Source organism: Petromyzon marinus, chromosome 41, assembly GCF_048934315.1.
Source record: "Petromyzon marinus isolate PM22_M1 ecotype Great Lakes invasive population chromosome 41, UKy_Petmar_22M1.pri1.0, whole genome shotgun sequence".
In the NCBI taxonomy this organism is placed as follows: domain Eukaryota; kingdom Metazoa; phylum Chordata; class Hyperoartia; order Petromyzontiformes; family Petromyzontidae; genus Petromyzon; species Petromyzon marinus.
The window spans coordinates 1,823,586-1,837,887 of record NC_133707.1 but is presented as its reverse complement, the minus strand read 5'-3'; the positions used below and the strand labels follow the sequence as shown (position 1 = coordinate 1,837,887).

Below are 14,302 nucleotides of genomic sequence, written 5' to 3'. Positions count from 1 at the left end.
TTGCATCGGCTGCTGAATATTAGGTGGAGCTCGCCCCCCGTGAAGCCTGAAATACAAGCAGCAGGGTCTCTTACGTCCCGCACATCGAGAAACAACACAGGGAACCAGTGCAACGATGCAGGAATAGGAGAGGAGTAAGCGCAGTGCAGCATCGTGTATCTGATTAGCATGGTTGGCCACGTACTGTGCGAAAAAAGTTCAACGTACATACAAGGTATAGGCGGATATGTGAAAAGGTCGGATATCTGAACTTCGAGATGCAATCAACTACTCACGCCGCCGTGCACAAATGCCACAGTGGGTAGATGGCGGTTAATTGGTCAAGGCGGATATGTGAGGATCGGATGGATATGCGACGTTGTACTGTATTTAGAAAGAAATTAACAAAGTATAGTACCTCTTCTTTGCCGCTTACTGAAAATATTGTAGACATTCTTCGAATCAACTCAAGATTACTGAGGCTCGGTGTGTACAATGTCAAGCTCAAGACTTGAAAATCCATAGCAATGCGAGGCGAAATGCAGGCGCATATAATAAGTGTACAAGGCACATATTTGAAATACGAGAAGGTAAAACAAAATCATCCTTAGTGTCGGTGTAGAGAATGTAAGTAACAAAATAAATATATAAATATTACATACACCTGTCCCTCCATCTAAACTAAAATTTTTTTTTTTTAACTCATCCAACCAGCCATATGGCCTTCTGGAAGTACATTAATACCCCAATGTACGTGAGGGATGCGTTCCTGAACGGCGCTACGACAAATATCGAAACGACGTCAATCAAAGTGATTCACCGGCGAGTAGGTGGTGGAGGCGAAGGCCGAGGGGCGAGGGATAACGGGAGAGGACGGACGATCTCGTCAGCGACGTGAGTGTGGGTTGAGGTGACGCACATCGGGAAGTGGCGTTAACAAAGTCGCGCAGATCGGGGTATTGTGAAACATTATTTCAGCAACATTGGTTCAACGCGAGGAAAACTGTGGACCGGCTTCAACATACATTAGCCGACACTCCCAGAAGGCTGTGCGGCTCGTGGGATGTGAAAAATAATACTTTTAATTCTCATGTGGAGGGTCAGATATGTGAAGGAGGGAGGGATGCTGTATGCCAATTAAAACTATAGACTATTGTTATTTTACCATGTAAGGTCAAATGAGCTATATAGCTCATTTTCAGAAGTGACCTGGTCACAAATGATAGCTCAACGAAGTGGCTTATCACGTGGAAGTTTATAGCAGCCAAATACTCTGAACGCACGTTTCTGAATGTGGAGGGAAAAACCGGAGGACCCGGAGAAAACTCCACACGACCATGGGGCGAACACGCAAACTCCAAATATACAGCAGGCGTCAGGGTCGGGATCGACCGTGACCTCCCGTATACTGGGCGAGGTAGTTAACATCTCGCCACCGACAAAATCTCGCGACGAATCCCTTGTCAAAACGGGAAGGACAGTGTTCTGAGTAGGTCCTCCACGTCATGATCACCGCAATTGCGGGCACGCGTGGGATTTCCCGATGCATCGTCACGAGCGGGAGTGGGCACGTATCGTGAGCAGCGTTGTACCTGAATGGCGGCAAGGTTCTTCTGGTCTTGCGTCGGGGCCTGATGCACGAAGCGCAGCCAGTTCGCGTGACGGGGGTTGCTGGCATCGAGCACGAACAGGGTCTCCCCATCCACGCTCCTCACCTGAACCCAACCAGACACACAGAGAACAGGGTCTCCCCATCCACGCTCCTCACCTGAACCCACCCAGACACACAGAGAACAAGGTCTCCCCATCCACGCTCCTAACCTGAACCCACCCAGACACACAGAGAACAGGGTCTACTCATCCACGGTCCTCACCTGAACACAACCAGACACACAGAGAACAGGGTCTCCCCATCCATGCTCCTCACCTGAACACAACCAGACACACAGAGAACAGGGTCTACCCATCCACGGTCCTCACCTGAACCCAGCCAGACACACAGAGAACAGGGTCTCCCCATCCACGCTCCTCACCTGAACACAACCAGACACACAAAGAGAACAGGGTCTATCCATCCACGGTCCTCACCTGAACCCACCCAGACACACAGAGAACAGGGTCTACCCATCCACGCTCCTCACCTGAACCCACCCAGACACACAGAGAACAGGGTCTCCCCATCCACGCTCCTCACCTGAACCCACCCAGACACACAGAGAACAGGGTCTCCCCATCCACGCTCCTCACCTGAACACAACCAGACACACAGAGAACAGGGTCTACCCATCCACGCTCCTCACCTGAACACAACCAGACACACAAAGAGAACAGGGTCTCCCCATCCACGCTCCTCACCTGAACCCACCAGACACACAGAGAGAACAGGGTCTCCCCATCCACGCTCCTCACCTGAACACAACCAGACACACAGAGAACAGGGTCTCCCCATCCACGCTCCTCACCTGAACACAACCAGACACACAGAGAACAGGGTCTCCCCATCCATGCTCCTCACCTGAACACAACCAGACACACACAGAGAACAGGGTCTCCCCATCCACGCTCCTCACCTGAACACAACCAGACACACAGAGAACAGGGTCTCCTCATCCACGCTCCTCACCTGAACACAACCAGACACACAAAGAGAACAGGGTCTACCCATCCACGGTCCTCACCTGAACCCACCCAGACACAGAGAGAACAGGGTCTCCCCATCCACGCTCCTCACCTGAACACAACCAGACACACAGAGAACAGGGTCTCCCCATCCACGGTCCTCACCTGAACACAACCAGACACACAGAGAACAGGGTCTCCCCATCCAAGGTCCTCACCTGAACACAACCAAACACACACAGAGAACAGGGTCTCCCCACCCACGCTCCTCACCTGAACCCACCCAGACACACAGAGAACAGGGTCTCCCCACCCACGCTCCTCACCTGAACCCACCCAGACACACAGAGAACAGGGTCTCCCCACCCACGCTCCTCACCTGAACACAACCAGACACACAGAGAACAGGGTCTCCCCATCCACGCTCCTCACCTGAACACAACCAGACACACACAGAGAACAGGGTCTCCCCATCCACGCTCCTCACCTGAACACAACCAGACACACAGAGAACAGGGTCTCCCCATCCACGCTCCTCACCTGAACACAACCAGACACACAGAGAACAGGGTCTCCCCATCCACGCTCCTCACCTGAACACAACCAGACACACAGAGAACAGGGTCTCCCCATCCACGCTCCTCACCTGAACACAACCAGACACACAGAGAACAGGGTCTCCCCATCCACGCTCCTCACCTGAACACAACCAGACACACACAGAGAACAGGGTCTACCCATCCACGCTCCTCACCTGAACACAACCAGACACACAGAGAACAGGGTCTACCCATCCACGGTCCTCACCTGAACCCACCCAAACATTAAAGACACGGGGGGAGCCCTCCATAACTCAGCAAACACTGCTACCCACCAATGAAAAAAGGGCATGCATGACAGCATTCTCATCCCAGCGTTATTCGAACTCACATGGGGCCTGCCTTGCTGCTTCTCATTCCCTCCTCACTCACGCCCCTGGGCCATCTCCACATCCACTGCACAGTCCCTGACATCCTGGCTCACATCTCAAACAAGCTCTATCCACACATTTATCATGCAAGGCCCCCTGTCAATCCACGGGCTCCATGAATGCCTCCCTCCACCGTGTGTCGGCTGCAGTGGGGCATTTGTTGAGCCATACTTCACCGCGCTCAGTGCAGGACCAGTTCCGATATCGCTCTCCACTGACGTTAGCCGTGGCCGGGAATCGATCGCAGATCGCCAGGTTCATGACACAGTGTGCTAACCACCGCAACCACCACTCCAGCCCTACCTCTAGGCTGACCTCTGGAGCCTATAAAAAAAAACGTTGTTATTATTATATTGTAAATAAAATTGCCAAAAATGTAAAAGTAACAAATGTACTATTTGATTGCTGTTAGAGAACCTGTGTAAGCCATTGCTTGATGTCCTTTTCTAAAGATGTCTGCTATCATTGCACCCACAATGTTCAGATATTCACTCTTGCACCTCCTACGGCCATCGTGATGGCCAAACTTATCGGCTTCGTGTTCTTCCCATAGACTCAAAGCTTTCAGCCCACACAGAGGTCGTGACATCAACACAGAGACGCAGCCTGTACGTTGAATCCGCCCGAAGAGGGAGCTGAGCACGGCAAGCTGCTGCCGTGGTGAAGCAGAACAGTTCGTTTAAACTCCAAACTGAACATTTCCCCCATTTAATTATAACATATACCATACAGTATTAAACATTAGGACGCACTTATACATATATATGGCGAGATTCAGCCCATCAGCCTCGGCATTATCGGGAAGTTATGGAAACTACTTGCAGCCAAAAAACCTACAACGAATGGACTGCGAGTCGAGTAGTGAGATGTTATCTCTCTTTCCAGGTACGCAGGAGGTCGTGTGCTCGATCCCGACCCTGACGCCTGCTGTATATTTGGAGTTTGCGTGTTCCCCGCTTGGTCGCGTGGATTTTTCCTCTGGGGTTTCCCCTCCACATTTAGAAAAATGCCTTTAGATTATTTGGCCTCTATGAATTCCCACGTGATAAGCCACTTAGTGAGCTACCGTTTGTGGCCAGGTTGCGCCTGCAAAAGAGCTCCATTGCTCAGTGGGCTTCACTTGCTAAAATAAAGAATAATAAAAAAATATAATTTTACTGACACTGCACATGGAAAGAATGATCATACGTGTTGAATATGTTATTTCACATGGCTGGTGTTGGAACTGGTACACATTTGCAGATACTAAAGCACGTTTTCCTACAGACTTTGAAAGCGTATTTCAAGGATGTGAATGGTTTACATTTAGGGCCTATAGGAAGGGGAAGTCTTGTCTAGTGCTTTCCTGTAGTTGTAAGGTAATTTCCTGAAGTGCAGAAGCAGCTGCAGTGATATTTGTAGAATACCTTAGAGTGGCCATCTACTGTGCTCACCTCCTACATCCTTCCATGTGTCCTTAAACCACTGAAAACAATATCCCTTGCTGGCTAGGCAACAACAAGAACAGCAGCAAATAAAGTTGCCGTCCATGTTTGTAGCACGTAATGGATGTGGCTGTTTTGATGTTGGGAGTGCGAGCTTGCATTATTGGATGAGCCACAGAGACAGCTGCTGACAATGTGGAGCTTGCTGTGGACATGGTGATAAAAAAGAAACCCCACGGGCATTGACAACGGTCACGGAACAGAATCTGACGAGCGGGCAAAAAACATCCCGGAGATGGGCATGCTTGTAATTACAGCGAGAGACACAACAACAAAAAAGGATTAAGAAACATATGCAGTTCAAAAAAGACAACATTTTGACCGTTAACAAAATTCCTTAGTGGATTTGGGCAGGAGACAGCATTGGAAGGGATGCGAGTCGGTGGTCGAGGCTGACGATGGAATGCCAGTAAAACGGAGGGAACGCGCTTGGAAATATGTTCACGGTGGAGACGAAGCAATGATGTGAGCTATGGTGAGGCAGACAGGCGGGCAACGCTGCGTTGTGTGACCGTGAGAGTTGAGGACGGGAGAGGCTCGTTGGGGAGGCCTTCATCCAGCAGTGAATAGATGTAGACTGATACTGTATGCATGTATGTTGAACTTGTGATTCTTAAAAATGGTATTGTTAGTTTCAATGTTAGGTTAGTTTTAATCTTACGTTTGCCTGAGTGAAATTTGTTGGCTAAGTTTTGCCCAATCCTGGCCCAGATGGCTCAAAAATAAACCAATGTTATGTAAATGTTGAACTTCTTTCACACCGCACGTAGCCAACCATGCTAATCAGAAAGTGCGGGAGGACGAAAAACTAAACACACAAAGAAGTTAGTAATAAATACATTTTCAATCTGGATTATTTAAAAGTGCGTAGCTCCATTGGCTACCTAATATCGAAAGGTTGAGCGTTCCAGACGGCCGCAGAAGCGCGTCTGAAAACACTCGGTGCGGTGACCACCGTCTGTGTTCGACAAAATAACGCTAAGTCCGGATGAGCGGACTTCATGCTCCGTGACGAGATCAGCAAGCACAGTAGACCAACCACTCTAGGATCTTCTCCGTGATGATGATGACGATGACGATCTGGTCTCACCTCCCACATGAGCCGAGGGTCCTTGCTATCATCCATCTCGTTCGGAAGCCGCTTCTCGCCGGCAAACGGACCAAATTTCTCCCCCTTTGCAACGAACATTCAAACGTAACAACAACAACGGATTAGAGACGTTCAGGCATCGTAACTGAATGCACTCGAATGCCGCACACGATACAGTCGTCAAGTCCGTGCTACGTCGAGACGTGTGACTTGCGTATGAAGGTCACAAGCGGTACAAGGTATAGTTTGGTGTCCTTCCCCTGTACCTCCGATTAGAGCACGGTTGGCTACGTACGGTGCGAAAGAAGTTCAACAAACGTTTATGGAAAGCACGTGGAATTGCGTGATTTTTATTTTGAAGAAAGATAAGTAAAAATGTGCGGCACTTTTGTCATTCCACTGCTGAATGACGCCCCCTCCCCCACGCCTTGTTGGTCATGGGTGTTGTCCAACCATACTTCACCACACTGGCTAGTGATGTTTGGTGGGGAGAATGCCCTAAGACCAGTGTCAGTATTATTTGCTAAAAATATTGGGCATGGAAAGTTATAATTCTCAGGTCGCAGTCTGTTTTTTTTTTATATAAAATGTTACTTGTAGTTTTAGAATATTTGTCCTTTGATTTAGAACCTTATGTGGAATGACCTGCAAAAGTTATTACGTGAGTTAAGTTCTTTGTTTTATTCCATTTAGGAAAGGCAATAACGGTTATCACCAGAGGGGAAAAAAGACTTCGCAGGACCCCAGAAAATAAATGTGGAATTTCCACCACTGGCTCATGACTTGCAACGAAGAGCATTGCTCTAAGTCGTTTGCACAGGCAGACACCATTGCCGAAAGGATGGACTTATCCACTAATACCACGTTCTGAAAACAGTCCACCGCTCACTATTTCCTTCATTGCTATGCGTACGTTCGTTTTTATTGTAATTTACTTTCGTCATCACGGTGATGACCCACGTCAATCTTGTGAATGAGACTCATCCTGGTCTCTTGCGAGTTCTCACCTGCTTAAACAACATCGACTTAACTTGACCAGCTTCACAGTTTATAGCAGCCAGACATAATAACGCGCGTGTTTTTACTGGTAGGAGCATACAAAACAGAGACGTTGTCTTAGCCACTGCGAGTCCTCTGGTCGATCGTCTCTAACTTTGTGTAACACTCGACGCGAGTTCCGGAGTTCAACAGAACAGAAACTGGAAGTTCCACGCAGCCAACAACCCCACGCCAATTGGCAGAACAAAGACCACGGAGAGTACAGCGGACAGATTCGATCTCACGCTTTCCTCGTCACCGCTGGACGTCGGCGTCAAATTTCTCATTAAAAGTCACAGCGATGCTTTCACAGTGAATGTTTCACTTTCCCGACGTGCGGACGTCAACACGGCGCCGCGTAAACAGAACGCACGTGCTCGCCCAAACCAAACAGTGCCCACATTTGCAAAGAGCACAAGTGTATGCAGCGAGGTTTGTTCAAGAGCACGTGTCTCTTCGCTCAAAACTCCCCTTCACTCGAGGCCATGGTGCAGCCCTGCGGTTGCTTGCTGCATCCCCACTGCTCCAGAGATCCTCTCTCTAGGGGGTACTTGGCCTCTTATAATAAGAAGAATGCAATTCTGCAACCAGCACAATATTTCCCGGACATAAATGACTCCGCGTCGCTGAGTTACGGAGCCCAGCTCGGTGTCAATCAAAGCCAGGCGAAAGGGGCTTGATGACTTTAAGTAAGAGGTTGAGGCATCCACGTATCTCTCATAGGTCAGTGGAGATCGAACGCTGCTGCTGCTGCTGCTGAGAATGTGTAGCGATGATGATCGCCGCACTCCAGACCGAGGGGACTGCTACGGAGAAACTCAGCCCGGCAGTGACGTCCCTGGTCCTTGGTGTAGAGGGGAGGATGGAGGTTGTGAGTCTCGCTACGGGGAGTTCAGTGCGGGGTTGGTGGGAGCGGACAAGAGAATTTCACCTCCCGATTTGGGCTCTGGCTACAGGTCGCATGCTGACTCCAGTCTACATGTGAGAAATTAAATCACATCGCTAATCCCTTTGCTGTAACAACATTAACCCTTTCACCCCTAACGCTCTCCCTTCCTCTGAAAGACTTTCTCTAATCCAATACCAAACTAAGCGGATCCCCGATACAAGCCCTGAAACGTATCACTTACACTGAGTAGTGAGCACGAACCACTTCACATAACCCTGATGTAGGCATTCCACGGCAGCATGGTCGATTCATAATTTCGCCCTGGTTTCAAGGGTCACCACAATGGACTTCCAATCCAGAGGTCGCCGATTTGATCCCAGAGCAGCAGCTGAAACAGTGTGCCGGTGTGGAAGATTCGGGTACATTGCCTCTGAAGGAAGCTCACTCCGAGCCCTCTTACATCCATAGCAGTGACATGAACAAGCAATTGCAGGGGCTGCACTTTCATGGCTGATGTGTCCTTCGGCCGACGAATGGTTAAGCCATCCGTTAAACTGTGTAGCCTGCAACAGACTGCTGGGGCAAGTGCTGTTAGCGAGCACCTATGAAGGCCGGCACGGCACACGGGGGGGTGGGTGGCCAGCACCACGCCCGGCCGCCTTTGTCTCCCCCGTGGCGATGTTTACGCACCGCAAAAGGTACTCATTTGAGGCTGAGTCGACCTAGGGGATGTCCAGATAATCGTCACCGGTGTTGACCGCGAGCTGGAATCGAACTCGTGTGACCGGGTTCGTAGCGCGGCACGCTGACCGCTGTGCTACCGCTCCCACGCAACACGCGTGTAACACGCAACACGCGTGTAACACGCAACACGCGTGTAACACGCTACACGCGTGTTTGGACACGGGCATCGTTGGTGGGAAAGGCGAGAGACTGTCGTGACTCGCCCTCACTGTACGAGAGACTGTCGTGACTCGCCCTCACTGTACGAGAGACTGTCGTGACTCGCCCTCACTGTACGAGAGACTGTCGTGACTCGCCCTCACTGTACGAGAGACTGTCGTGACTCGCCCTCACTGTACGAGAGACTGTCGTGACTCGCCCTCACTGTACGAAGCAGCGCCCCGTTTGCCGACGTGGCTCGCACATTCCGTGCATTCTCTCACTCTCAACTCTCTCACAACTTTCACTCTCAACTCTCTCTCTCAACTTTCACTCTCAACTCTCTCACAACTTTCACTCTCAACTCTCACTCTCAACTCTCACTCTCAACTCTCACTCTCAACTCTCACTCTCAACTCTCTCAACTCTCTCTCAACTCTCACTCTCAACTCTCTCACTCTCAACTCTCTCTCAACTCTCACTCTCAACTCTCTCACTCTCAACTCTCTCTCAACTCTCACTCTCAACTCTCTCACTCTCAACTCTCTCTCAACTTTCACTCTCAACTCTCTCACTCTCAACTTTCACTCAACTTTCACTCTCAACTCTCTCACTCAACTCTCAACTCTTTCACTCAACCCTCTCACTCAACTTTCACTCTCAACTCTCACCCAACTTTCACTCTCAACTCTCTCACAACTCTCTCTCTCACTCAACTCTCACTCAACTTTCACTCTCAACTCTCTCTCAACTTTCACTCTCAACTCTCTCACAACTCTCTCTCTCACTCAACTCTCACTCAACTTTCACTCTCAACTCTCTCTCAACTTTCACTCTCAACTCTCTCACTCTCAACTCTCTCTCAACTTTCACTCTCAACTCTCTCACTCTCAACTTTCACTCAACTTTCACTCTCAACTCTCTCACAACTCTCACTCTCAACTCTCTCACTCTCAACTTTCACTCAACTTTCACTCTCAACTCTCTCTCAACTCTCATCTCTCACTCTCAACTTTCACTCTCATCTCTCTCACAACTTTCACTCTCAACTCTCTCACAACTCTCATCTCTCACTCAACTCTCTCACTCTCAACTCTCTCACTCTCAACTCTCTCTCAACTCTCATCTCTCACTCAACTCTCTCACTCTCAACTCTCTCACTCTCAACTCTCTCTCTCAACTCTCTCACTCTCAACTCTCATCTCTCACTCTCAACTCTCTCACTCTCATCTCTCACTCAACTCTCATCTCTCACTCAACTCTCTCTCAACTCTCATCTCTCACTCAACTCTCTCTCAACTCTCTCTCTCTCAACTCTCATCGCTCACTCAACTCTCTCTCAACTCTCTCACTCTCAACTCTCATCTCTCACTCAACTCTCTCTCAACTCTCTCACTCTCAACTCTCTCACTCTCAACTCTCTCTCAACTTTCACTCTCAACTCTCACTCAACTCTCATCTCTCAACTCTCTCACAACTCTCTCACTCTCAACTCTCTCACTCTCAACTTTCACTCTCAACTCTCTCCCAACTCTCTCACTCTCAACTCTCTCTCAACTTTCACTCTCAACTCTCTCTCAACTTTCACTCTCAACTCTCTCTCAACTTTCACTCTCAACTCTCTCTCAACTTTCACTCTCAACTCTCATCTCTCACTCAACTCTCACTCAAATCTCTCACTCTCAACTCTCACTCTCAACTCTCTCTCTCAACTCTCACTCTCAACTCTCATCTCTCAACTCTCTCTCAACTTTCACTCTCAACTCTCTCAACTCTCACTCTCAACTCTCATCTCTCACTCAACTCTCTCTCAACTCTCTCACTCTCAACTCTCTCACTCTCAACACTCACTCTCAACTCTCTCACTCAACTCTCTCACTCTCAACCCTCACTCTCACTCTCAACTTTCACTCTCAACTCTCTCACTCTCAACTTTCACTCTCAACTTTCACTCTCAACTCTCTCACTCAACTCTCACTCTCAACACTCACTCTCAACTCTCACTCTCAACACTCACTCTCAACTCTCACTCTCAACTCTCTCACTCTCAACTCTCACGCTCAACTCTCACTCTCAACTTTCACTCTCAACTCTCTCACTCAACTCTCACTCTCAACTCTCAACTCTCTCACTCTCAACTCTCACTCTCAACTCTCAACTTTCACTCTCAACTCTCACTCGACTCTCACACTCTCAACTCTCACTCAACTCTCTCTCTCTCAACTCTCTCACACTCAACTTTCACTCTCAACTCTCACTCTCAACTCTCACTCTCAACTCTCTCACTCTCAACTCTCTCTCTCTCAACTCTCTCACTCTCAACTTTCACTCTCAACTCTCACTCTCAACTCTCACTCTCAACTCTCTCACTCTCAACTCTCTCTCTCAACTCTCTCACTCTCAACTTTCACTCTCAACTCTCACTCTCAACTCTCACTCTCAACTTTCACTCTCAACTCTCACTCGACTCTCACACTCTCAACTCTCACTCAACTCTCTCTCTCTCAACTCTCTCACACTCAACTTTCACTCTCAACTCTCACTCTCAACTCTCACTCTCAACTCTCTCACTCTCAACTCTCTCTCACTCTCAACTCTCTCACTCTCAACTTTCACTCTCAACTCTCACTCTCAACTCTCTCACTCAACTCTCACTCTCAACTTTCACTCTCAACTCTCACTCTCAACTCTCACTCTCAACTCTCTCACTCTCAACTCTCTCTCTCAACTCTCTCACTCTCAACTTTCACTCTCAACTCTCACTCTCAACTCTCTCACTCTCAACTCTCTCTCACTCTCAACTCTCTCACTCTCAACTTTCACTCTCATCTCTCACTCTCAACTCTCTCACTCAATTCTTACTCTCAACTCTCACTCTCAACTCTCACTCTCAACTCTCACTCTCAACTCTCAATCTCAACTCTCAACTCTCTCACTCAACTCTCACTCTCAACTCTCACTCTCAACTCTCACTCTCAACTCCTACTCCCAACTCTCTCACTCAAGTCTCACTCTCAACTCTCAACTCTCTCACTCTCAACTCTCACTCTCAACTCTCTCTCAACTCTCACTCAACTCTCACTCTCAACTCTCAACTCTCTCTCAACTCTCACTCTCAACTCTCAACTCTCACTCTCAACTCTCACTCTCAACTCTCACTCTCAACTCTCACTCTCAACTCTCACTCTCAACTCTCACTCTCAACTCTCTCTCAACTCTCTCACTCTCAACTCTCAACTCTCTCCCAACTCTCACTCTCAACTCTCACTCTCAACTCTCAACTCTCACTCTCAACTCTCACTCTCAACTCTCACTCTCAACTCTCACTCTCAACTCTCACTCTCAACTCTCACTCTCAACTCTCACTCTTAACTCTCACTCTCAACTCTCACTCTCAACTCTCACTCTCAACTCTCACTCTCAACTCTCACTCTCAACTCTCACTCTCAACTCTCTCTCTCTCTCTCAACTCTCTCTCTTAACTCTCACTCTCAACTCTCACTCTCAACTCTCTCTCTCAGCACAACCGCCAAACGAGCAGCCACCCGTCGACATGATCAGAGCTTGTTGGTTGTGCTGTTGGTTGTGCTGTTGGTTGCGCTGTTGGTTGCGCTGTTGGTTGTGCTGTTGGTTGCGCTGTTGGTTCTGCTGTTGGTTGCGCTGTTGGTTCTGCTGTTGGTTGCGCTGTTGGTTCTGCTGTTGGTTGCGCTGTTGGTTCTGCTGTTGGTTGCGCTGTTGGTTGCGCTATTGGTTGAGCTGTTAGTTGTGCTGTTGGTTGCGCTGTTGGTTGCAGCAGTGTCGCAATGAACACACGCGACCGGCATCTGAACGAGCATCTGTCCGGTATGAATGTGACCATCATGAACCATGAGTATCATCATCATCATCACTACTATGATGATCATCATCCGTTACTCTCCTACACCCTTTCACTCTTACACTTCATCACCACCAACAACCCCACAGCGGCAATAGCAAATACGGATGGTTGTCAGTGTAACAGTGAACACGACGAGTTCCTGCGTTGGGACATCACTGCCATCAGCGTGAAACTTGCATCGTCATCATCATCAGATACTCTTACCGCGGTCTCACTCGCACTGCATCACCACAATCATCACCAAGACAACCAACAACAACAACGACGATTATAGTGTAACAGTGAATCCGAGTGCCGACATTCAAACATCACTGCCACCGTCATCATAACCACCACCGTCATCATCACCGAATTCACACTGCCTCACCAAAACCACCACCAACTCATCAAGCCAAAGGAATTCCCTGCACAAATTTGCGAAGAGGCGGTGCCGATCTCCGGTTTACAGCCATGAGTAGACAGTCCGCATTCCTATGGCGGGGGTGAGTCCATTCATGAATACGAACCGTCCGCTCAAAAACCGCAGCCAACCAATATACGACTTCTCGTGAAGACGGAGTCCGGCATTTGGACATCTGTCCGGGGTCACTACTACCACAATCATCATCACCACCATCATCATCATCATCACCGTCATCTCCATCATGTACCTTGGTGACCCGGCGAGCTGTGTACAAGCCTATGCCTTGCTGCACGTGTGACGGCTTGAGCGAGAATCGCTCGGGCACGTACATCCCCAACATTCTCCTGCCAGCAGCAGCAGCAGCAGCGACTCCCACTAACAGCAACCACCAGCGCTAACCGCTCACAACCACAGCAACAACCACCACGGCAACGAAGAACTCGAGAAGCGGCAAGTTAGTCGCAAGTTTAGGCGAAAGGCCGTCTCCATCCCCCGCAGGCTCTCCCGATCATCATCATCCCCAGTACCGCGTTCCTTAGCTCACGCAATAAGCACGGCGAATTCGCGGCTCTGCCATTGGGCACAGAGAGTTTGGCCGGTGTACGCCCACTGCTGCTTTCAGGAGTTAAGAGGAAGCGGGGATCTTGGGAGACGCTGCCACGTTAACGTGGGTCGCCCATGGTTGCGTCTGAGAAAAGCGTTGTTAGCCACGAACCCCATCGCGCTCGCTTTCAGATGCGCTTTCTGCGGCCGTCTGGAACGCTCTTCGGCCACTGAACTCTCAGGAGTCAGCCGAAGCGGGGATCTTGGGAGACGCTGCCACCCACGGCTGCGATGTGTCTAAGGCTCTAAAGCAAAGCGTTGTTAGGGATGAACCCCAGCGCGCGTGCGCTTTCAGATTTGCTTTCTGCGGCCGTCTGGAACGCTCTTTGCACAGAGAGCTCTTAGGAGTTAAGAGGACGCGTGGATCCTGCGAGACGCTTCGCTGCCACGTTAACGTGGGTCCCTGGGTGCGATGCGCTTTCAGATGCACTTTTAAAGCATCATCATCATCTCGATTGAAAACTG

The 14,302-nt window shown here is 49.3% G+C and overlaps 1 protein-coding gene across 1 annotated transcript in view; it reads right to left on the bottom strand.

Moving 5' to 3' along the window:
- Nucleotides 1–14,302, bottom strand: part of PRDM5 (PR/SET domain 5) — a 135,651-nt gene extending 121,349 nt beyond the window's left edge. The window contains exons 1-3 of the mRNA XM_032969301.2: nucleotides 13,482–14,302; nucleotides 6,143–6,226; nucleotides 1,572–1,694 (exon numbers count right to left, since the gene is read on the bottom strand). Of these exons, the coding sequence (XP_032825192.1) occupies nucleotides 1,572–1,694; nucleotides 6,143–6,226; nucleotides 13,482–13,574 (300 nt within the window). The 5' untranslated portion in view covers nucleotides 13,575–14,302. The remainder of the gene's footprint in view (nucleotides 1–1,571; nucleotides 1,695–6,142; nucleotides 6,227–13,481) is intronic.